This window comes from Rutilus rutilus (genome assembly GCF_951802725.1).
Source record: "Rutilus rutilus genome assembly, chromosome: 12".
Taxonomy (NCBI): Eukaryota; Metazoa; Chordata; class Actinopteri; order Cypriniformes; family Leuciscidae; genus Rutilus; species Rutilus rutilus.
The window spans coordinates 24,998,867-25,025,786 of record NC_140217.1 but is presented as its reverse complement, the minus strand read 5'-3'; the positions used below and the strand labels follow the sequence as shown (position 1 = coordinate 25,025,786).

The window sequence follows — 26,920 nt, the reverse complement described above, 5'->3', positions numbered from 1 at the left end:
CAATAATCATTCCATAAATAATAGTGCTTTGTACAGAGACATTATGGTCTGACAGATAAACAGAATATCCAAATAATGCAATCTCTGGATCAGGGTTAAGCACAATGTCAGAGAACCACTTAAATATGTTACACCAAAACTCGTAAAGTTTAGGGCATGTCCAAAAGAGATGGGTAAGAGAGCCCTCTGCAGATTTAAAACTTTTACTTTTGAAAAAAATATATGAAATCAACATGACTTCAAAGTGTATATTTCTAAGAACTATTTAAAGTTTAGTTTAAAGTTTAAAGCACAAACTAATATAATCGTAAACACTTGTATGTCATTGACGTCGAATCTATGGTTGAACATGCAATTTGGATTCAATTCAGTTACAGGAGTTTAAGGACATTTATCATAAAAATATTTAAATATGCCAAGGTATATAAATATGTGACTTTGCCAAAATGTGAATCTATTGACTTGAAGCAGTGCAACCACGTGATGAGGCCTTTGGCCCTCGTTTTTATTGAAGAGAGTTGCTTAATGAGGCTAAACATGGCAGAGGTGATGGACCAAAATGGGGACGGATGTTGCTATGTCTGGAAGAGGGGAAGGCTGTTATTATAATTGATAGCCCTTGCCGCTCACTCCCATTTCAAAGTTCATTACCAGCGCAGCACTCCTCACGTCAAGCTTTCGCAAGGTGCTTCATGGTTCTTCCCAATGCAAGAGAGATTTATGGACCCAAGATAGATCATCTGGGCTTTAAAAATACACTAGGAAATGAGATCATGCGCTCTTAATCCCTCAAGATTCTCAGTCCAACATTCATTTAGTCTTACTGTCATTGCTTTCAAATGAAGCAAAACTGTCATTTACCCCCAGAGAAATACAAAAAATACTTCAAATGCATTAAATGGATCAGAGAAAATGTATTTTAAAAACAGTGACACTGTTAACATTGTTTTATCAGATTTGAAGGCCTCTAGCAAATGATGGCGGAGATATACGTTAACTCTCTTTACGTATACACGGCATCTGAACGTGCCAAGGCATGAGGTATTATAGACAGTAGACAGCTAATTATGGCTCTGTCAGTGTGCTGGTGTGGAGGTCACATGCCAAATTCTGGTTGACAGAAGAAGAAACTCATTGTGTCTGAGATATAGGCTATACGTACAGTCCCTGCTGGATAGGGAAAGTTCATCAAAAAATGTACTACCTCTCATGTTGTTTCAAACCTGTAAACTTACTTTAATGCACGCAACAGAAAAGAAATTTCAAGCAATTTTACAGTAAGTAAAACAAAAACTAAAAAACAAACAAACAAACAAACAAACAAATAACTGTTAATTGGTTAAGTTCCCCTAACCAGTAAGTTCCCTTACAATATACTGTGAAAAAATGTAAAAATGTTAAGATCTAACAAGATATTTCATGCAATTTTACAGTAAAAAAAAGTTTTACAGTTTACTTTTGAAGCCTCTTTTAGAGTAGAAACAATAAGCTCTAAAAGCAAGACCTGCTGTTGCACTTGTCATTACTATTCATTTAAAGCATCAATGGTGAATGAAATTAGCTTTCAAACTTTGGCCTGGTAGGCAGACAGTATTTATTAGTGATAGATAGTCAGAGCATCTTTCTTCCTCTTTTCGTTTAGTTACTGTACGTACATTTTGACAATTTGTATTGGGCTGATCCTTTCTCTGTTTGTTTTTACGATCAATAATCTAGCAGGATCATCAGTCTTACATTACATAGACAGTATTACATGACTGGAAACAGGACAAAAGAAGACTCAAATTTAACATGCACAAGCAATGAAAAATCGTTTATGATTCAGTATTGCAATTATAGACAATAAATCATGCCCTCCTTTTTAATGAGTACAGGACGTCTAGAAATCCCTGATGCCTACTGAGTTACAGCTGGACTGACAATTACTGCAGTCTCCTAATCATTTGATCCATTTCCACAGAGCTATTGTTTTAAAATTATATTCGGTGACATATTGGTGACATTTACAAGAGAATTAAATGCTACTGAAGTTTTGTTCCTGAAGCATCAGCGTGCAATTTTGAGAAACATCATAGTGTGTGCTAGCATAGCCTATATTACTTCTGTCTACATTACACTACTGAGTAAACTGAGCAATTGCTCATCAAAGTAATCTTTTTACCTCAAACCTGAGTCAAATAGGCCTACTAATGACAAAACCCCCAACCGTGATTTTAAAATTGAAAGATGAAATATAGAAGATGAAGCAGAGTTTCGCCTCTTTACCTTGAAGACTGAGTAATGTTAGTCAGTGAAAGTACATTTTTTGCCTGTGTGGTTTTGTGAGTGTGTTCTGTAAGAAATCAACTTCAGAAAGGAAACCCACACAAGTGCCTTGCCATAACTAACCTAAGTACTGTGTATGTCTGTATTCCTCAGCATAGAATGCCATTGAATAAATTCATGTATTTGAGGCACCGACTGAGGGAAGCTAAAAATATAGGGAACTTATTAGTAATTAATAAATAATTATCAAATAATTCTGCAGGAATTACTTAGAACCTGAAACAGTATTCTAAAGTGAAAATATAGGGAACCCATTAGTAATTAATAAAGAATTACCACATAATTCTGACTCAAATCAAACTTACTGTAAAAACAAAAACAAAAAAAAAACACTATTAACGTAATCATCTAAACCTTTGTAAAATACACGACAATTACTTGTTTAGGCTACATGATATCTTCCTTTATTTCAAATGAGAACATTTCTTAATACAGCATATATTTTATTTTGTTTTAACATGTACAATACTGCCTACATTTAAACTCGTTTAACAAACATTTTAAAATCAAAAGTTAAACCTTTAAAAGCAATTCAAGTGTAATCAACCGGTCTCTATTCTCCCGTTTCCACGGTGCTGGTGCTGGATCTCTTGCAGGAGCTGGGCTCGTGTTTGGCGTGGAAACTGCTTAACTTCAGACCGCCGCCCTGCGTTTCACTCATTGCCGAAAGATGCTGTGACTGACTCCATAACCTGCCCATAAACAAACAGTGCACAGCTCTAAGAACATATTTTAACATCTGATGTAAATAGATTTAGTATCTTTAGAAATAAAATAATTTGTTTTATGCGAGGGATCAGGCGTTTCCATCACGCAAAAAAGACCGACTCGTTAGCTAGGTGTCATGATTTCTGTCTTGTGTTCCCCATTCCTGTTATTTCCTGTCCTGTGCCATGTTTTGTAGTCCTTTGTAGTTTTTCTTGTTTATTAGTTTCCCCAGGTGTTTCTGATTTACCCTGCCCCCTTGTTATCTTGTTTAGCTTGTTTGCCTGTGTATTTAAACCTCTGTGCTTCAGTTGTTGTTGCTGCTGGATCTTGGTGTGGCGAAGTTTTCTGTTACAAACTGCTCCGAGACACGAAGGTTGAGATCCAAATGCATCTTTAATTAAGGGGCAATCCAGACACGTAATCCAATATACAGGCAATAGGTCAAAACACAGGTAGGCCGTCCCAAACAAACAAACAAAACAGGCAGGGGTCAGAGGCAAAAGAGTAATCCAGGCAAAAAATCCAAGAGACATGAAACCAGGGAAAACGCTCGGAAATGCAGTGCAACAACATACAAAACTTCGCAGTGAATGAGTGAACATGGTATAAATAGGCTGAGACTAACAGGGTAATGAGACACAGGTGAATGCAATCAGTGATGAGTCCGGGCAGTGAGTTATGGGAAATGTAGTTTGTGAGGGAGTGATAATAGTCTGGTGTGGAGTGCCCTCTGGTGGCTCTCAAGGGCACTCCAGCTGGTGACCGTTACACTATAGGTAGGCTAACTGACATCGCGTCCTTGTATGTTGCCTTGCATAAAATAAAATGATTTACAGCACAGTAATGATTTTATAGATTAAATAAAACGTACACAAACCTGTATTTCGCCGAAGAAATGCACCAAATCGGCGGAGCTGAGAACTCTCCAAAAGAGGATACAAATGCCCGCGCTCTTGCATCACCAAATCACTGTAAAATGTAGGCTACCGCAATATTGCCAGAGCTTGAATGGTGCAAAAGAAGTTTAAAATGTGTAATGTGTATAAGGTGTAATGTACATTATGATAAGTTTTGCTAATGAAATAAAAAGTTTGCTTATTTGCAGATCAATATATAGCATATAGGTAAATGTCTGCACTTATCTTTCTTATTAGTGCTGAAGAATGACTAAAACTGTCTAGAAAAAAATAAATAAAAACATTGATCAATGCTTTTTACTTTTAAGTACTTTTGAATTTTGAAAATGAATAGGCAATTATAATTTTACTGGAGTAATATTTTATTGTGGTATCTGTACTTTTACTCAAGTACTTGATTTGTGTACTTCATCCACCACTCTACTGCTAAAAAACCCCGGATTATTGTAGTGACTGTGTATGACTGGTCATTAGTAGTTACTTCATAGTTATTTTTCTTGAACCTTAATTAGTAGATAATTAATAGTAGTTCTTCAGAATTCATTAGTTATTGATTAACTAACTGTTACTTAACAGTCATAAAATTAAATTACATACTGATTAGTTAACACATCCTTAGTAGTTAACAGTAGTGACTTAAGCGTTAATAAATAATGACCTATTAGTTCTTCAGTAAGTAAGAAACAGTATTCTAAAGTGTTACCGAACAAAGTTATTGTATTTGCCGTGTCAGAATTATACAGGAAGTGGGGTTTATTGCATCAGCTGTTTCCTTAGATCATTGAATTTCCATTGCAAAAAATAACTTTTCATTTGTCATTTTAATCTTTCAATTTATACTCTCAAAATCGCAAAAAGCCAAAAGCACCATATTGTACTCAGACTCATGCAGATCTATAACATAATCAAAATTTATTACAGTTGTTACCAAAACATATTGAAAAAAAACTAATCATAGCTCAGATTGCCAATCAATAATGCGGTCCTAAACAATGTCACATCTGTGTATTCTGTTTTTGTTTTCCACAGCTCACCCAGACCTAATGATGTCACTGGAGTACAGTCACTTTTTCCATGCTTCCTGGTCTGTTTTCAAGCCTGGAGTGTCACTGAGTGACATCAGTATTCCCCATCCAGGCCTGGAAACCCTTACTTGGAGCTAAACCCCTCTCAGCCATGCACCATAGATCTGTCAGTGACTTCACATGTCCTTATAACCAAGCAGCAGCAGGACACACAAACACAGACAGCAAACACGGCTAGGTCTCTGACTCTCATATGGGATACATGATGATGCTGTTATGTTGACAGAAAACAATGAATACCTTTTAGACAGCTGTCAGGACACTAACCCAACCCATGGAGCCTCTCAATTGATTCAGTTATTTGTCAACAGTATAATATGACAGTGTATGTAAAGGTGATATCCTACATCAGATGGAATGGAATGGACAAAAATAGAGCAGAGTCTTACATTTTTTTTAAACTACAGTCACATTTATCATACTCAGAGTTCTTATAGATGATTTGAATAAATGAGGACATCTATTCTTGCCCTCTTTTATAAATATTTAATTAATCTAATCACCATTCTTTATGAATAGAATAGAGGGCATATTTTTCATTGATAATAAAATATTCCATTTTAAGAAATGTTCCATTCTCTTGAAGAGATTCTCATAGAAGAATTGTAACAGAAACGACTGTATTATGCATTTTATTACTGGTGAAGAAAATGTTAAAATCAATTAAACTTTTTCGGAAAATACAACTAATAGCAAAATAAATATTCATTTTGTAATTAAGATTTATCTTGTTAAAGACACAAGATGTAAGATTTTAGGATTAAAATAAACAAAACCACTAGAACAATGTTATATATTTTGTAGACTTGTGTACTTACATTATCCCAAATGTTTCCAACAATGTTTAAATCTAGAAAAATCAGCTATTTTAACCAAACACACTTTAATATATGATGTGTTTTATCAGACAGGTGAGCAACTGTTTAGATACCTTTATCGGGTTAGTCTTAGGTTTGAATCTCTTGTTTTCTTGATTTACTGCAAGTAACATGTTTGTACCATGCCTCAGAGACTATATATTTTGACTATATTTTAACATAATCAGAAAGAAATTAATTTGTAGTAACAGCAATACAGCATTTTCTACACCAAACAATATATTTTAAAATTAACTGCATGCCATAAAGTGCATCCGGAAAGTATTCACAGCGCGTCACTTTTTCCAAATTTTGCTGTTACAGCCTTATACCAAAATGGATTGAATTCATTATTTTCCTTAATTCTACAAAGCCAATTGAGAGGCTTACTGTAAATTTAGAATCAGTTCCATCTATTAATATTTTTAAAAACCTTTTAAAGTCAACTCTGACTGAACGGTGTAATTGTTTTTAACTAGGTACCCTTTAAATTATATGTTTGTATTTACTTAAGTTAAACATAATGTCTTGTTTGTATATGTATAGTCTATGTATAGAGATTTGTTGTGTAGTATATAAATTTTTTGTCCTGTCTTTTTTAATGTTTTTCTTTGCAACTTTTTGGCCGCCTATCTTGGCCAGGATTCCCTGGGAGAAGAGTTACTGTAACTCAATGGGACTTTTCCTGGTTAAATAAAGGTTAAATAAATAAAAATAAAAACGATACCCCATAACAACACGAAAGAAGTTTGTCTGAAATCTTTGAAAAAAAAAAAAAAATGGAAAAAAAAAACCATGCTCCAAGCTTGGCACACATATTTTTTTGAGTATGATGCTCCAAGCTCCATCAGGTTGGATGGGGAGGGTTGGTGCACAGCCATTTTCAGATCTCTCCAGAGATGTTCAATCGGGCTCAAGTTCGGGCTCTGGGTGGGCCACTCAAGGACATTCACATTTGTTATTTTGGCTGTGTGCTTAGGCTCGTTGTCCTGTTGGAAAATTAACCTTCGCCCCAGTCTGAGGTCCAGAGCGCTCTGGAGCAGGTTTTCATCAGGGATGTCTCTGTACATTGCTGCATTCGTCTTTCCCTCGATCCTGACTAGTCCTGCCGCTGAAAAACTTTCCCACAGCATGATGCTGCCACAACATTGCTTCACTGTAGGGATAATATTGGCCAGGTGATGAGCAGTGCCTGGTTTCCTCCAGACATGACGCATGCCATTCAGGCCAAAGAGTTCAATCTTTGTTTCATCAGACCAGAGAATTTTGCCTTTTACTGAGGAGTGGCTTCCGTCTGGCCACTCTACCATACAGGCCTGATTGGTGGAGTGCTGCAGAGATGGTTGTTCTTCTGGAAGGTTCTCCTCTCTCCACAGAGAAACGCTGGAGCTCTGTCAGAGTGACCATCGGGTTCTTGGTAACCTCCCCGACTAAGGCCCTTCTCCCCCGATCGCTCAGTTTGGCCGGGCGGCCAGCTATAGGAAGAGTCCTGGTGGTTCCAAACTACTTCCATTTACGGATGATGGAGGCCACTGTGTTCATTGGGACCTTCAATGCTGCAGACATTTTTCTGTACCCTTCCCCAGATCTGTGCCTCGATACAATCCTGTCTCTGAGGTCTACAGACAATTCCTTGGACTTCATGGCTTGGTTTGTGCTCTGACATGCACTGTTAACTGTGGGACCTTATATAGACAAGTGTGTGCCTTTCCGAATCATGTCCAATCAACTGAATTTACCACAGGTGGACTCCAATCAAGTTGTAGAAACATCTCAAGGATGATCAGTGGAAACAGGATGCACCTAAGCTCAATTTTGAGCGTCATGGCAAAGGCTGTGAATACATCGTTTTTTATTTTTAATAAATTTTCAAAGATTTCAAACAAACTTCTTTCATGTTGTCATTATGGGGTAATTGCTTGTAGAATTTTGAGGAAAAGAATGAATTTAATCAATTTTGAAATTAGGCTGTAACATAACAAAATGTGAAAAAAAGTGAAGCGCTGTCAATACTTTCCGGATGCACTGTATATCAACACAAGTCATCCAGCTTTTATTAATATCTAGCTCACTGCAATGTCAACAAGTGTCTCATACCAGCCACTGAGCAAACGCACAGAGTAACATTATAACATAACTTTCAACATACTCGAATGTATTTTTAGTATGATTGTTTTGACCAAGTAAAACAGTGCTGGGTTACCCCACAATATTAATATGTCATATAAAGTGACCTGTATGAGTAGTAATTCAGCACGTGTGGCTGTTTCATTCGAATTAAACAAAATAATGTGAATTTAAATGATCAAACGTAACAATGTTCAAGATCAGGGAAGAAGGCAAACTTTAAATGTAACTTCTAGTGATGGGGACGAGACCGCCTATGCCGAGTCCGAGTCAAGACACCGAGTCTTTAGGAGTCGAGACCAAGACCATAAAAACATGTCAGTTTTCATATTCATGATTTAATATCACCCCAGTTAATAATCAACAGTTAGGCCTACAGACTAAGCTAGATTGGAAATTGTTTAGAGGAACAGTCTTAACGTCTTAATATGGACTATGCTTTTACTATCATTAAAAAAATCCCTACCACATGCATCATCTTCTGCCTATTTTTCTAAACTGCTTCAACAGTGCTGCTCTGTCATCAACATGTTAAGCCCACCCTGACTTTTTTAATCATAGTTAGGACATGCAGAGCAAATAAAAAATTTCTAGTGGTATGTATTCTAGTGGACTGGTGATGGGGACGAGACCGCCTATGCCGAGTCCGAGTCAAGACCGAGTCTTTTGAAGGGTCGAATCCGAGTCAAGACCGAGTCTTTGAAGGAACAAGTCCGAGTCGAGTCCGAGAAAGCAGAAATCGGTCTTGAGACCGGACTCGAGTCCAAGACCGGACTCAAGTACTACATCACTAGTAACTTCAATTGTAAAATAAACATAAACAACTAAACGAAAGGAGTGGCAGAGGCCGACTGCGGCAAATAAGCGTAATAAAAACAACGACAAATGTACCAGGCTCTCGGCCCGTCCTGCTTCATACCACAGTAACATTAATAAAACTTTAATACATTAGCTCATCCATGAATATGTTTTCCTCTCGGATTGCTTTCCATCGGCTGTGGCTTATTCACGGCGTCATCAAGCTACGCCTTTGATTTGAATTAGCAACCAGAAGCGAAACTTACATAATGTGCCTTTACTGTGTGTGTGTGTGTGTGTGTGTGTGTGTGTGTGTGTGAGGAAACAGCTTATAAATCAGTAAAAAAATAAGTGATATTTTTTGAAAATTTAACAATGTAGAAAGTTTTCTGTGATGGGTAGATTTAGTTAGGGGATAGAATATACAGTTTGTATACAGTATAAAATCATTATGTCTCTGCCCCCATAAAACATGAAAACCCAACGTGTGTGTGTGTGTGTGTGTGTATGAGAGGGAGAGAGAGAGAGAATTAATACTTTTATTTAGCACGGAAGCATTTCATTGATCAAAAGTGTAAAATGATTTCTGTGACACTTGTAAAAGTGTCTCCAAATGGATCATGTGACACTGTGTGTGTGTGTGTGTGTGTGTGTGTGTGTGTGTGTACTGTATATGTGTACTATAGCCTACATACACAAATGTATATGTCAAAATATGTTTATATAGCCTAGCATTTGCAATTAGGCTAAGCAATCAGTATTTAGATTTAGGCTAACTTAATATAATATCAACATTAGCTACATTAACTTAATGTAATATAATTTGTTAAAAAGAAGCAATTAATGCAAATTAAATATTAATTTGTCCATATTGTTTAGCCAAACTTTTCCCCTTTAGTGATGCAAGTCAACAAAACCTTTTAGCAACTTAAAAAAACACAAGCAAGTAAGCATTTATTTTGCATGTTGTTACTAAGCATGTTTTCTGCTACATTTCTTCACCTTATCGCACCTCTGACAACTGACTATTATGTAACAAAAGCAAAACAAATGCAAGTGGCGCCTCCTTGCTCAGAAGATGCGAGGAACATCACACGAAGAGGACCGGGATAGCTATTCACTTGATTTAGTAAGTTAGTCGCTACAGCTGAACATTAAAACGATGAGAACACCTGGACTGAGCATCTGCGCTTCTGTGAATGACGGAACCGGCTCCGCCTAAATCCGTTGGTGGAGAGGAGGAGACGAACAGTAGACCGAGAGAGAGAGAGAGAGAGAGGAGGAGGGGGTGGGGGGTCTGATAAAGGAGGGAGGAACTGCTGAAGAATCAGACCAACTAAGATAAAACGCTGAGAGCCACACCGGGTCTTTGATTATGACGTAGGCAGGATTCTCGAGCGATCAGCGCATCCATCGCGCGCCTCAGCAAGTTGGTGAAGAGACTCGCCGGCGCGCGTGAAGCTTGGAAGCCTCCTCACCTTATAAAGTGCATCGGTGACGAAAGCTATCGCGTGCGCGTAAATTCAGCACTTGGTTCACGAGACAGCTCCAGTGTGTCGGCTTCCCTAATTGGACTCAATTTAAAGAGCAGTTCTTTCAGTACTTTCAGAACACACTCGCACGCATGAACATTAGAAGTGTCATCATATTTCTTGTGCTCATCTAGCTGTGATCCATAGCCCGGGACCATTTTTATTCTCCACTAAATATGTACCAGGGGCATTTGCAGGTAAGATTCTGTTCACATAAGACGTAAAATAATTGTCTTTATATTTATGATGGCTGTTATTTGTATTGTTTTAGTTACACTGAAATCACCGGATTGCACTGGAAGCATGTTATCCAGTGATCAGTGCATTAAAATCATGTCAAAGTTTTATGAGTCAAGTTGGATTTTGTCCTCCTGTAAAGAGTCTTGCTTGCTGTTGATGTCTATTGTGTTCATTATTTAAGATATATTAATGGCAGATACTGTAGTCTCAGACATGGTAAGTTATTTATACTTTTAAAGAGAAATTTTACCCAATTTATGTATGATCGATTAAGAAAACCAATGCATGTTAAGCCAGTGCTATTAGTGTACATGACGCAGGTGCCAGTTGGACTATTTAAAAAGTAAAATAGTCTCTTTGCAGAAAAGAAAGGAAAGCAAGTTTCCAGTTACAAAACGCTGGCATAAACATTCATCTTCTCTCTTGCTGTGCACTTTAAAGATTTTTTTCGACGCAGTTGCACACTTTGTTGTAGTATCACCAATAGAGATTTACCCAATATTTTGTTGTATCATAAATAGGCCTACACAGTTGAACTTGAAGGAGCAATCCATAAATCATATGTGCAAAATGAGACCCACCAGGGTGTTTTGAACATCAATGCTTACAGCAACATTACTTTTGATGAAGATCTGTTAATTATGTAACTGCTAAATTAAAGCAGGCAACGCTTTGTTTACCAAGTCTCACAATTTCCAAGTAATTTACCAGCTGAATATTTTATGACTTCTATTACAGCATCTTAGGAAACCAGAGTAGCTTTTTGATACCCTTTGTCTCTATGGTCTGCTATGTGTCTTCGGTTACCTTCATATCACTAGTGATTGGCTTTATTTGTATTATATTTACAATAATTTGTAATCATAAGTTTGTCCAGCATTTCGACACCAACTCATTTGAAAAGCTTCATATCTAATTTAAAACTATGTGCTATATGCAATATTATACGAGAATAATTGTTCAGTTGTGTTATTAATGTTCCAGGAGACAGAAAATAGATTTGTTTTCAGGTAACGGTAATCGGACACTTGATAAGAGTCTCATATGGTCCTATTCATAACTGTTCTCATCATGTTAGAGGCTTTTATTTCAGGCTTTGGGGAGTTGGGGAGAGAAAGATATCACATTTTCTCTGTCAGGTAGGGAGGTAATTTAAGAGGAAATGTTCTCTCTGTGCAAAGCAGATGTTTTATCTGTCCTTCACTGGGCTCTTTGCAGCTCCTCCTTCCCTAAACAGACACACTTATCTTGACAGTGATGGCTCATTCTCCTTTAAAGCCATCTCAGAGTATAAGAGCCAAACAGTTTGCATTTGCACATTATGTATGAGTATAGCACTGCCATGAAGAGTTCAAATCAAATGGTACATTTTCTAACCAATAATTCGTTGATACTCAAGTTTGCAAGGATGTCACATAGAGTTGTTCAAAGCTACCTTATCAGTCATTAACAGATGATCATGCGTTGCTGGTTTTATTAAAGTTAATTTAAAGTGAAACTTGGATATTAAAGTTTTACATCGTGGAGTGTTTGTGAACATACAGCTTTTGCTGTATTAAACACCAGCCTCTTACCACACTAGGGGGCATTGGAAATCAGTATATCCCACTGATCATTTTCATAGACCAAATTTCTTTGAGTGTAAGTTCTGTCATTTCATCTTCAACAACACAACAGGATTTGATAATAATATATATAATGTTTTTTAATACTTGCACAGCATGACAGCTCAGCTGATCATGATATTTCCTTCGTAAAAACAGTGGCTTTGTTCATATATTTATCCTGTGACAATCAGTAAATTGATAGTACATGCAGATAAATAGCTAAGTAGTTTTATTTTAAGAGCTATTTGACCTATTTAAACCAAATATCAGCTCACACCTTAGATGTAACAACACGTGTTATAATTACTATAAATAACTCCAGTTGCTTGGGTGATTCCTGCCCTTTACAGCCATACGGCTGTTTGAGATTAATTTGCAATTCAGTGTTGCATTCACTATCAAACATGAGCATCACAAATAGTCCAAAAGTGCAGCTTTCGTGTACGTGATTTGTCTGTCTTGCTTTGGCTAGAATGCGCCACACTCTCCGCCCAAGATAAAGCACCTTAAGGAACGCTGGCAAAAGCTCCTGTGCCTTTTTATCTTCTTATTACTTTAATTAGTCAAGGCATCTTTTGCATATTCAGGAATTAATGGAGTGTCTCTATACCTCTTTGCTCAGTTCAGGCTCTACTTGTCATTTTTATGAAGTAATTCTTGTTTTCTAAAACCAAACATGCTTCCTTTTCATCTCCTTTTCATAAATTCTTATCCTGTGTGTTCGATTCCCGAAAGGGATGAAACCTTTTATATAATCCAATAAAGAATTTTTGGTGTCACAGTTCAGTATTCACTTTTTCTATAAATCTATTTATTTATTTCACAACCATACCACCATGAAATGACCCATATTAATTATTGATTATACAAATTATGGTTCTTTATGGTTCCCATGCATCACTTTCTGTGTTTGCGGCATTCCAGGCTAATAGTCTAGATCCAGCTTTGGCTGCATTATTTTGCTAGTGAGCCACATTAGACAATATAACTTGCCAAATTGTGTGTACAATGTAAGTTACTCTGTCTTAGCTTGTTTATATAACTGTTGAAATGGTATATGAATTGTATGTATAATTGTATAAAAGCAGTAGCCTACCGCACATTAATTTATGCTTTTGTTCTGAATATCAGCATTGTTTTTCTAAAACTCAGTCACATGACATGTCTTACAGGTGCAGCAGGGTAAAATACTTAGAGTCAGTTGTTCTGCTGGCTAATAATTGGCCATTACCCTCAACAGAGCCTCGGTATAGCATTTACTGCGCTCTTCCGGTCTGTTTTTAAATGTATAAAATCAAATAAATGCAATGTTATCCTCCCATTTTCTAAATGCCTGCCTAATGGGTACCTCATAGAGCTGTTGTGTTGTGTAATGCCTTGGTGTGGCTTTGCCTTGTGAATGGAGTCTCCCTGATTTCCCACAGGTGTGCAGATACAACCCTGTCAGGTGTTTTCCTACCGCTGCTCTGATACTGACAGGCATGAGGTTGGCTTTTTCATGTTTCACCTCTGGTTTTGACAGTGATAGTGTTTTTGGATAGAAGGTGAACGGTAGTTCATCTTGGGATCTCGCCTTTTGAGCTGGGCTCAGAAATAGAGATTGAGACGTGCTTGTGTGACACCTGTGAGTGTGAAATATGTTGGCCCAGATTGCAGCACACTGAGGCCAATGGGGCTCTCAGAGACCCTACGATTGTGACAGCTATTGATTTATGTGTGAGGGTCTTAATATGACCTTTCAGGGCCTTTCCCTATAGAAAAGTCTGAGAGAAAAAAAGACAGATAGTTTTAGAGAGTCTATCCTCTTAATAGTAATGTAATAAGCATAGATTAATCCTTTGTGGGCTAATGGCAGTTAGATAAATGGTGTTACAAGCCATGTTGCTATACACGTGATCAAATTACAAGCAAATTGTAATAGCGCCCTGCTGGAAACAGCAAAGATACATAACAGCACTCTGCAAACTGTAAAAAATGTGAAGGGAAATGTATTGTGTTTTGTGGCCAACCATCAATTTATGCAGATTCCAGCTCTTTTCAAATGTCTCTCAGAGGTTTAGAATTCTACAAAATTAAAAGACGGCAGGTGCAATCCCTAATGGACCTCTAAAGTGTTCACTTGCAGACTTAAAGGGATAGTTCACCCGAAAATGGAAATTCTGTCAGCATTTACTCACCCTCATGTTGTTCCAAACCATATGACGATCTTTCATCTGTGGAACATAAAAGACAATATTTTGAGAAACATCTGTTAAAATTCTTTTAAAATTTCATATGTTGTGTTCTGCATAAGAAAGAAAGTCATTCAAGTTTGGAACAACATGAGGTTGAGTAAATGATGACAGAATTTTCATTTTGGGGTGAACTATCATTTTTAGTAGAGTCTACAACCAATCAAACACGTTAGAGATCCATTAGTGACTGCCATGCTCTGATTTCACAGAAGTCTAAACCTCTAAAGACATTTGAGAAGAGCTGAAATCTGTTCACCCCAAAATGAATAATATGTCATTTACTCACCCTCATGTTGGTCCAAAACTTGAATGCTTTCTTTCTTCTACATAACAAAAAGAATATATTTAGAAGATTTTTTCAGCTGTTTATGTCACCATATTTTATGTAATTTGTGTATGTGTGCGTTGATCAATGTTTTGCTTTGATTTAGATATTTCTCTGTTCATCATAAATAATGTGGCTTTAGATGAGTTGCAGTATAGCAGTCGAATTGTTAATTTCACGCTAACTTTTTGTCCATAATATAAAAGTCCAAAACGTTCAAGCTCCAAAATATCTCCTTTTATGTTCCACAGAAGAAAGAAAAGCACAGTTTGGAAGATCATGAGTGAGTAAATCATAACAGAATTTTCATTTTTAGGTAAACTATTCCTGTAAGAGAAAGGTTTTTGGTCAAAAGTTAACTTTTGATTATTTTTCAGTAAAAAAAATACAGCATTTAATGGTATTAAATTAATTTGACTAAAGTAGAGTGTCAGGCCAGCTGGAGACATGAACATGTTTACATAGCTCAACTGGTACAGCATGGTCCATAAAATACCAAGGTCATGGGTTCAGTTTCCAGTGAACATGAATACTGATAAAAAATGTATAGCTTGTGTACTGAGTGTAAGTCTCTTTGGACAACAGCATCTGTCAAATGCATAAATGTAATGCCAAAAAGAGGTCGTGTGACACCTTGTGTGTTATGACTACCATAATGATTTAATGTGGTATTTTCAGCGATTACACAATCAGTTTGTCTAGCTGTTGAGAATGCATGTCGCTCAGTATCCGTCACAATAATACTGAAATCATGTTGATAAAGTCTGGAAGAAGGACAGTGTAATAGAGTGGGCATGTGGCAGCCTTTCAAATAAAATCAGTAGGCCATCTGTCTTACTCAAGGTGTGCTTCTTGACAGGGGGTATTTTTACATCACCGCTTCTACTATTTGAGTTTTGCATCTCTGGCTCAACTCTTCAAGCTAAATACCAGAAGCAACAAAAAAGACAAGGGACTATTTTGTCCTTTACCTGTTAAAGCTGATTAGGCTGAGTGTGTCACATCTCTCATGGACACTTATCTGAGAGGACAAAACTCAAGGCCGGCGTGGAAAACAATCAGCAGGAAAAGAGTCAGGAGAAACAGACCGGAGCAAGTGGAATAAGTGATAGCGTTCGCTTTACCCCTGGAGAATTATGTGAGCAGTATTTGTGGAATCTTTAGCTCATTTTAGAGAATGATGGCTGGTCTGACTCTGTCACTTCTGTAAGGGCAGTAAATAAATGATGAGGGTCTTACATGAGAGTTGTTAGCAAACGCAGTTATGTAATGCATAAATAAGAGGGTAATTAATATATAATAAATTAGAAATTTTAAAATTTTATGGGTGGAGGGAAAGTTGCAAGGCCAGTGAAAGACTTTCATCAAGAAGCTTCTTTTGATGTACTCAGCTTTACAAATATTGGAAAAGCATGATCCCAGAGTGCAATATTGTGTGTGTTGGCTATGTTTTCTTTTTGAGGATTCAAAGAAAGCATAAAATTACAGTGTTTTTTTGTTTTTTTTAATGTTCATGAATTTAAATATGATGGTATGCAGGGATGTAATTAATGAACAGGAACCAACCAAGGTTTCCATTGAGGGAATAGGAATTTTGCACGTCCTATCCCATAATTCACAAGAATCTCAGCATGAGCTTGGGATATGGAACTATAGTAAAATGAGAAGGTTGGTTAGGAACAATTCCTTTGAGCTTTAAATTCAAACTCATTGCAAGAAGTAGGGCAGTTACCTCTGTCCCTATGTGGTGCCTCATTCATCTCTAAGTGCAGCCATTCATCAGGGTCCATGGTGGACTCATCAGCTTTAGGCGTCATATGAGGCTAGGCATCAGGGAAGGCAGGATGCGCTTCGGCGCTGGAAAATTTGGAGAGACAAATATGGACTCTCATCTAATCTCTTTAAAGTGGCACCAGTGCTAGCAGGGGTGCAGCAGCCATTATAACTGGGTGAACATGACTCCCAACCACCCACTTCAGTTGTATTTCATTTTGGAATGTACAATACTACAATTACATTATGTAGTTAAAGCTCTTAAAAAATGGCAGCTAGTGTAAACTATCTTTTTGTTCTTGGTGTTAGCTGGGATTTTCAAATCGCAGTCACTGCACTTTCTAAAACAATTATGGACCTCTTATACAAAATGAGGTGATGAACAAAGATAGCCTACTATAAAGATTCATATTTCCTCCTTAATCTATTCACTCTTTTACATACTCTCGCTCTCTCTCTCTCTCTTTCTCCCATTACTAATTAGCTGAACCAAACCATTATAGAAACTAGTCCACAGAGATCAGAGGGAAAAACAAACAGAGACTGCTCTGATTTTTCACATTAATGTTTAAAGCTTTGTGCGACACAAAATTGTCTCAAAACTGTATTACGTAACATTTGGTGGAAGCAACCGAATCTGAGAGAATCTTGATATAAACAATCAAGATAATTGCTGTAGAAGAAGGTGAGCTTAATTGCATCAAGTGAGACCAGCAACTGAGGGTGTGGATGCAGTCAGATTTCTTCTTTTTGATGTTTGATGTTTGGTAAAGATCTGAATTTTTTTCCATCACACAGCAGGCCGTCTTTAGCTGTAATTGAATCAAAAACCTGACTAAATTCCAGATACATTAATCAAGCCTTTACAGTATGTTGTCAGCTAGAACATAACGCCATTTAAACGACATATTTTTAAATAACAGAAGACATTAAAGAGATAGATCACCCAAAAATTCTGAAACATTATCACACTCACTAACCCTCTTGTCTTTCCAACCCTGTTTGACTTTCATTCTTCCTTGGGACACAAAAGGAGATGTTCAGCAGATGTTCAGCTGCTCTCTTGTCTTTTTCATACAGGGGAATTGGATGGGGACCAATGGCTGTCCAGCTACATAAAGGATAAAAATAGCACCATAAAAGAATTGTAAAATATAGTCCATCTGACTTATGTGTTATATTTCAAGTCTTCTGAAACCATAGCTTTGCATGAAGAGATATTGGCAAAAATGTTGCCTTAAGAATCCTCCATGGTCATCATTGACTTTCATTATATGGAAAAGAGCTGCATTTTGCTATAAATAATATAATACTTTCAGCTCCATTTAAAGGGATAGGTCACCCTAAAGTGAAGATTTGTTGTTCAAACCCTGTATGATTTTCTGTCTGCTGTTGAACACAAAAGAAGATATTTTAAAGAATGTTGGTAACCACTGGCTTCCATTGTAGGAAAAAAATATTATGGAAGTCAATTGCTACCATCAAAGGTCTGGTTACCAACATTCTTCAAAATATCTTCTTTTGTGTTCAACGTAAGAAAAAAACCTCATACAGGTTTGGAACAATTTGAGGGTGAGTAAATTATGACACAATTTTTATTTTGGGGTGAACTATCCCTTTAACACATTTTAGTGTGCTTAAATACACTCTGATGCATATTTATATCAAATGTTCCCCCAAGACTGAAGTAAAATTAGGGTCCAAAAATTTGTCAGAAAGGCTAATTCTGACTTTTGGCATCCTGAAATGCATGAGACAGCTCTTTGGACACAGTATTTTATTATATGCGCTGTAAGCTGGCACTTCATGGCACTTCCTGATAAATAGAGCTGAAAATCAGGAATTAGACCTCTAAAGATATGCATATTAATCCTAATATGCCAACCAAAACATTGTTGCACTGCCATTACAGGGGGCAAAGTACAGAAAGCAACAACAACACTGGGAGGCAGTTTGGGGTTTACCTCAGTAGAGGGCTTTTTAAAGAGACTCTTTTTAAGAGACTACTTCAGCAGGGGGCAGTGCCTCCAGCACAGCTGTGACCTAAACCCTTGCCTGGTCCCATCTGTTCCACACAAGCTCACATGTGCTGAGGTCAAGTGGTGCTGGCATGATGAATTCCCTACCCAGAAACAGAAGAGATCATGCTGCATACAGTATAAAATGTCAAAGGACATCATGCTATCTATCCTTTAGATGACCATGCTTGACAGGAGTGTAATGCAAACAGGAAAGACAGAGAAAGGCATAGGAGACTGTGTAGGAGTAGATTGACTAGATTGCAAGATAGGAAAACAACATTTGTTACATGGCACACCACACTGGGCTGAAGCGTTGAAACATAAGCTCTCCTCCGAAAAGCCAGTGAAAGGCCTACGGATGGAGCATTTTAGGCATCATAGGTGCCCCTTTGACACAAAAGCTGTTCCAAAAAGAAGGCATCTTACTTATTTGGCTTAGATATTTTGTTTTGGCCAAATTCTGAGGCAGAATCGCACATATCCTTGATGGAGAAGTCAATCCGATGATGCATTATGACAAGCTCAGAAATTATGATTTTACACTACTGTTCAAAAGTCTAGGGTTGGTAAGATTTGTTTTTGAAACAGTCTGTTGCTCACCAAGGCTGCATTTATTTGATCAAAAATACAGTAAAACTGTAATTTTCATATAATATAAAATAAGTAATATTGTGAAATATTATTATAATTTAAATCCAGTTTTCTAATTTAATATATTTAAACAATTATTTATTCATGTGGTGGCAAAGTTGAGGTCTTCAATGTCACGTGATTATTTCAGAAATTATTCTATGCTGAACAGCATTGATTTGTAATAGACATCTTTTGTAATATTATTCTAAATGATATAATAATAAAAGTCTTTACTCTCAATTTTTATCAATTTATTCCATTTTTCTTTTTAAAAATATCTTACTGACTTTTGAATGGTAGGGTAAATACATGTATACATGTATGTTCTTTGTACATTTAATTAAATACTAAAAAAGTATCAATACAAATATTTCAGCGTAATTAAAAGTTAATTATTTTTAGTATTTGTGTGCTATTATGAGTATTATGCCGTTATCTTAGCAGCAACACACTAACATTACACTGTTATTGCTATTGGTGCGGTGCGCAGTGTAAAATACAACCATGAAGAATTGGTGTAAATTATTCAGAAAATCATTCATCCAAATGTTTTATGAATAGTTTGCATTTTTAAATTCATTCTGCTTGCGTTTCTTCATGGACTAGACCCATTCTGAATTGCCTTAATCTGATAGAATTAAGCATACGTTGGGTTAACAATAAATAAATCCCAAAATACATAAACTGTGAGTTTTCATAGGAAGGGTAAGGAGGACTGTTGACGGGACTGTTTAACTCTGCAAACAGAGTACATGCTTCTATTTTGGTCTGATAAAACAGCCCATCTTTTGGTCACCTCTGATGAGCTTAACCTCTTAAATCACTCACGGTCCTCAAATACTTGAGGTCCAACAAGCACATTCAGCTAGCTCTGTTTGCACCAATCAGTAGTAATCTTTGACAAGCAGATTACGGACAAACTTAAACCGCACACATATATGAGAGCGAGCGAGAGCTAGGGAATACGGTTGTATTACAAACACTGACACGAGACGTTGGCCTATACATGCACATTTCCACCAGGTGTTCAGGGATACAATGTGTATGTGTGACTGTGTTTGTCTGTGTGTGCTAGACTGACCCCTAACCACACAGTCTGGCTCTATTGTCATGGGGCTTGACTCGTCGAAACACAGATGGCTTTCTCAGGTAGCGGCTGTGTAGTGTAAGAACTTTCTCTATGGAATTCCTTCTGCTGAAACAGCTGGTTTTCCCAGCCAAACTCACTTCTTCCTGAAGCACACACTCCCAACGAATTATCACAAGTACACACCACTATAAATCTACCCGCAAAAACTCGTATTCCTCCCATCATATTTAGCTGGGGGGTTGATATATATAGCCTATCCACTGGATTTCTTATGGCCCCTATCAATCATATACATTTTTCTATTATAATGCACATCTAAAGCCTTTTATTGTAATTTTTTTTGTATACAATACATGCACTATTAATTAAAGGTGCCCTAGAATTTGAATAGAATTATTGCATTAACTTGCATAGTTAAATAACAAGAGTTCAGTAGATGGACATGACATACAGTGAGTCTCAAACACCATTGTTTTCTCCTTCTTATTTAAATCTCGTTTTTGAAAAACACCCCTGAAATATAGGCGAATCTCCACATAACACCGACTGTGACGCAACAGTCGGGATCATTAATATGTACGCCTCCAAAAATGTGCATATGCCAGCCCATGTTCAAGGCCAGGCGGAACTGCACAGCCGAATCATCGTCCGAATCATTTTTCTTCGAGAGACATCATGGCTTGCAAACAAGCGAAGCATGGCAGTTGCTCAGTGTTTGGATGTACAAATGAACACAAAGGTATTTTTTGAGTTCCTTCATCCGAGCCTCTGAAGAACCAGTGGGTTATGTGAATGTCTGATGTGTAATTGTTCAAGTTCAGACAGATAATCTTTCTCTCAAATTCGTTCAATACTGTTTATGCATCAGTAAATCAAGCCAGTGACTAAACGATCAACTTCACGTCGTTTCTCTTAGTAGGATGAAAATAATCTTACTTAAACTGTGATTAATATACAGATAGCGATCAAAGAACAATCCCTTTCCAGTCGCCCAAGCTGTCAATCACACAGCGTGAGTTTATCTGGACACTTGCCAAAACTTGTTATGAAATCAATGACGCTGTTACACTGCACAACGAAGCTCTTACTGTACGTACATCATGTTTGCATTGTCGAAATCATTAGTGAGAGTGCGGAAACTGCGTTGCAATAATAAGATCTTCATTCACGTGATCAACAGGCTTACACTGAAGTCTCACAGCAACCAATCACAGCAGTGGGCGTTTACACTGAAGTCTCACAGCAGCCAATCACAGCAGTGGGCGTTTACACTGAAGTCTCACAGCAGACACGCCCCTTCAAACAGAGCGTTCAAATCAGAGGCTAAAATCAGGCTAGGAAAAATGCCTTTTATTTCTAAATTATAACAAATTTTGATCTAAAAAACATACTAACATTATAAGGGCACCCCAGGAAACATTCTAAAATAAAAAAATAATCCATGCAATGGCACCTTTAAATTAAATATACTTTCCTTGTGAAATTATTAATAGTAATCAATGCTAACCAGTTTATTTAGAATAATATGACTCAGTGGTCTAGACTTGAACATATCTACTGTCAAAATTCTTTAGTTACCCAGTACTTTGCTTTGTCAGCATTTATGACAAGCTCTTACTGTATATCGTACACTTTCAGGCAAAGCCAACAGTCTAAAAAAACGAAGCTGAAAACAATTATAATCTTACAATCAATTTGAAAGGTCACGTTTTAGTGTCACAACCAGTTTCCATTTCTCCAAAGACATCCTACTAAATTGGATGATGTAAGTGCATCATAGAAATAGCTCCTTATAATGAGAGCAGTTGAGCATGGCAGATAATTCCTCTGGTAGCAGGGGGCTGTTTGTCAGCAAATAGAGTAAAGTGGATTCTTGCCGCCAGTGAGGAACCAGTACATTACTGTTTGCTTTGTGGAACAAATTGAGTGGTAACAGATAAAAAGAAAATCACATACAACCCAATGAGAAAAAATTTGAATAAACTAAAATAATCTATCTACAATAATTAAGGTGGAGGCTGATTACTCAAAGTCATATAGTGAGACAGATGGTATTTGCAACCAGTGTAAACATTTTTTAATTATCTAGTAACACAGATTATAAATTAGTCTACTATTTATATATGTGACACTTTCCACAAGACTTCTTTCTAAAAGATCCTCACCTCTGTAGCAGGGACAAATATTTGTTAATGTGCCATACATATATACACCACCATTCAAAAGTTTGGGATCTTTCATTTAAATAAATTAATACTTTCAGGAAGGATGCATTAAATCGATCAAAAGTGTAAGTAAAGACATAATGTTACAAAAGGTTTCGGTAACACTTCATAATAACTGCACGCTATTAATCATTAGTTAATCATTAGTAAACAGTTAATTCATCATTTATAAAGCATTAATAGACATTAATAAGCAGTTTATAAATATGGCTATAAATTATTTATTCTTGATTTATAAGCATATCTATAATGTGTTTCATAATTGTATTTTCATAATTTATTAATGATCATTTAATCATTTATAAATGAAGTACTGCATTATTTACAAACCAGTTATTTAGGAGTTGTCAGTGATTCATAAGATCACTTAGAAAGTGTAAGTAAATGTAGTAAATTTAGGTAGTTATAAAGCATTTAGTAGTGGTCAGTTAACTATTTTTGTGAGCTCATCTAAAGTGAGGACTAGTTATGCCTTGTAAAGCATTTATAGAGGATATTTAAAGACTCAGTTATCTTTTAAACAGAAAAGGAAACAAACAACACAGTGATACAGAACATAAAAATATTTAACAGCCTTTAAATCTCCTTTGTAAATGCTTTACAAGGCATAACTAGTCCTCACTTCAGATGAGCTCACAAAAATAGTTAACTGACCACTACTAAATGCTTTATAACTACCTGATTTAACCCTGAATTACAGTAGAAATACATGTTAATAAAGCTTTATTAACACACTAAGTAACTATTACTATATGTCTTAATACTAAGATGTATGAATGTACATTTAAATAATTTATTAATCATTTACTAACACTTTCTAAGTGATCTTATGAACCACTGACAACTCCTAAACAACTGGTTTGTAAATAATGCAATACTTCATTTAGAAATGATAAATTGATCATTAATAAAGTATGAAAATATAATTATTAAACACATTATAGATATGCTTTTAAATCAAGAATACAGCATTTATAACTATTTATAAACGGCTTATTAATGTCTATTAATGCTTTATAAATGATGAATTAACTGTTTACTAATGCTTAACTAATGATAGCGTGCAGTTATTATAAAGTGTTACCAAGGTTTCTTTTTTTTTTCTTTTTTTTTTATGCTGTCCCTTCTATAAGAATCTTTAAAAAAGTATAGAGGTTTCCAAAAATATATTTAGCAGCACAGCGGTTTTCAACTAATACTAAGTAATGTTTCTTGAGCACCAGATCAGCATATTAGAATGATTACTGAAGGATATTGTGACGCTGAATACTGGAGTAATGGCTGCTGATAATTCAGTTTTGCCATAACAGGAATAAATTACATATTTAAAAATATATTAAAATATAAAAGAGTTCTTAGAAATAGAAATAGAAATAGAATATTTCACAGTATTACTGTACATGTACAATTAGGCATAAAAAAAAAAAAATAGTTTGGTTCCGGTTTCCGACCGACCCTGTCAATTTATGCGCGACCCAAATTTATTTTATGAGCTTGGGGAAGAAATAATACAAATTAAATATACACAAATAAAGAACTTTGAGGCGAACTATAATTTACGTTTTTGTACATGGTGCTGCGTGACGTAAGCGGTACTACGTGACGTAAGCGGTACTACGTGATGTTAGCAGGTTCCAGCTCACCACGGCTAAGCCACGCCCCCTCCACTCACTCGGACAAACAGTCAACAATAGGCCTATTTCACAAAAATGGCCGCCGAGACCGGAAGTAGGGTAAACTCTTTTCCGGTGAAAGCGCTAGCAGTAGCAGTCGGAGGACAAATAGGCCTATTGTTAACTTACAAACTAGGAGACATTTCACAGGAGGCAATTGATGATTTTTGGAGACAGAAAGATTATATATCATCTCGAAGTCACCAAAAGGGCCTTAACTATACATTGGAGGGTTATATTAATAATTTCATTGTTGAGAAGGTCGATGAAAAGCTTCAGCTCCAGACAAAGATTTACAGGTCACAGTGTACACGTTATAGTTTGGTGCTATTTCGCTTCAAACGCTCGCTTTATACGCGCGTCCTATTCGCTTTCGAACTAGACGCGATACGCACGAATTTTACGCTCTATTCGCGTTTGGTGTGAACGCAGCATAATGAACAGGGTGCGATGTCAAGATTGCAATGCTGGAATGAGTGTGGGTATCAGAGAGAGAGAGAGAGAGGCGCAGGCGCGATCGAACAGTGGAAACATAAAAACATACTCCATTTTGTTCATACAGGACATCATTACAACTGCAAAGTGTTTAGCCTACTGAAAAAAAAAAAAAAAATTACCTCAACTGACAACCAACCGGAACCAAACTTTTTTTTTTTTTTATGCCTTAATATAATATTTGTGCATTTACATTCGGTATGGAATATACTCACCCACACACACACACACATAATTAGTAATGAATAGTATAATTACACATATGATGCAACAACAACAAAAAATGTGCTGTACCCTCTAGGATTTCCAGCATTCAGATCATGAACGCAAATTACTCACCATCATTGACAAAAAGAGAATTCCCTTAAAGGAACACTCCACCGTTTTTTGAAATAGGGCTTATTCAGCTTCTTTCCTACATTTAGATAGGTGGGCAAATGCATTTTTGTCTCAGTGCATGCATTGTTTTAGTTTGACAGAGTCGGCCCTAGCTTAGCTTAGCATAATGAATGGAATCCTTTGTTGCCAGCTAGCATGTCATGAGTAAAAGTAATATATAAAATAAAAAAACCCACCTAATTATTTCTTGTGGCCTGCGTATTCACAACAAGTACAAATAGTGATGCAGATTAACACTAGGCGATTTCCTATGCAGATATTGACTTGGGACTATATTAGGGGGAAGCACAGGTGAAGCACTGCTACTTGGGTGCAGAGATATCACGCCCAAGTAGCAGTGCTTCGCCTGTGCTTCCCCCTAATATAGTCCTTAATATATAAGTCAATATCTGCCTAGGAAATCGCCTAGTGTGAAATCGCCTAGTGCGCACAAAAATGCATTTGCCCACCTATCTAAATGTAGGAAAGAAGGTGAATAAGCCCTATTTCAAAAAACGGTGGAGTGTTCCTTTAAATATTATATATGATGACAATGATTTACATTCATCAGCTGACCTCATAAATTCTGATGTAACGCACATTTTAATCTCAGACACGTTCTTTGCAGGCTGAACAGATTGTCTATATTTTTAACTCAAATGATTTCTGATTGTCATGGTATACCAGTCCAACTAGCAAACCCTCAAGCAGTGGACCATGTCAATTAAATCCCATCCTCAGGCACAGATCCTATCCAGCAGTGTCTGCCAAAGCAAAGGTCAGTCATGAGCCAGGCCCTGGCATGAAATTCTCAAGTCTGAGACTGAAAGCAAAGGAAAACAGCTGTGTCCTAAGTCATTTATTCAATTTAAATCTCACATTGATAATACTTTGCCTTTTTAAGATCTTGTACCTCATTATTATCTCAATTTATCTTGTCACTTAATTTATTTTAATTATCTAATTTGTTTTGTCTTTGTAACATCTGAGGTATTTTCCAGTCTATTGTTATAGTCGATTTATTTAGGGCTGGTAAATTAGTGACAACAGGCAACCGAGGAACATGCCAGGAGCTTTAACAACAAAGCTGTGTGACTGAAAAGGAAAAAATAGGATTAAAACCAATAAACAAATATCGGTTTTGAAATGAGATCATTGTTGTTCTCAGTGGCTTAGACAAGGCTTCATAAAAACTGTACTGTCCCTTTAAATTGCAATCTGACGCTCTGCGGCATGTATTGATAATAAATAAAACAGCTGGTGATGAACTCACTCAGTAATTGCTACTTCAGGGGAAATATTTCTACTCTATTTCTAATCAGCTACTTCAGATTTATGCCCAATCTTTTCCCAACTTCATTCACTGTAGTTCTGGATTGCCTTGCGTCACATTTGTGACCCGCCGCGTTGTTTTAGGAAATGAGGATGGATGGCATGATTACTCCGATCTCTCCGTGGCTTGTGCAATCAAAACCATGGTACTTGTCTAATCTCACACGGAGCCCTTGCTCTCCAGTGCAGCCATGAAGACAAGTCTGACAAAATGGCCCTCCGCGATGAAGTCCTCAGCAAAATTTCGGTGATTAGTTTATGCAGATTGACATTTATACGGCCATGGTAGAGCTCGCGTCTTACGCTCTCTATCAAAAAAGCACTCGAGTGAAAACACAGCCTTGTAGCTCTATAGCCTCTATCATTTGTCAGTCCCAAAATCTATGCTCCTCTTCTCAACCTCCTGAGACTGATTGCAACCAGCACTTCATGTTTTTTCTCTCACTTGGAAGAATATTGCTGATGAACAGATCAAATCATGCAGTGCACATTTTTCATTTGGAGTGATGGAGAAGGAACAAGAAAAAGCGAAAAGGGGATGATGA

The 26,920-nt window shown here is 36.7% G+C and overlaps 1 protein-coding gene across 3 annotated transcripts in view; it reads left to right on the top strand.

Moving 5' to 3' along the window:
- Positions 1–10,146: 10,146 nt before the first annotated feature.
- pex5la (peroxisomal biogenesis factor 5-like a) overlaps positions 10,147–26,920 on the top strand; it is a gene marked incomplete at its 3' end in the record, with an annotated part of 87,447 nt that continues 70,673 nt past the window's right edge. For all 3 annotated transcript variants that reach the window (XM_084425611.1, XM_084425612.1, XM_084425610.1), the window contains exon 1: positions 10,147–10,546. In XM_084425611.1, coding sequence (XP_084281737.1) covers positions 10,526–10,546 — 21 coding nt within the window. In that variant the 5' untranslated portion in view covers positions 10,147–10,525. The remainder of the gene's footprint in view (positions 10,547–26,920) is intronic.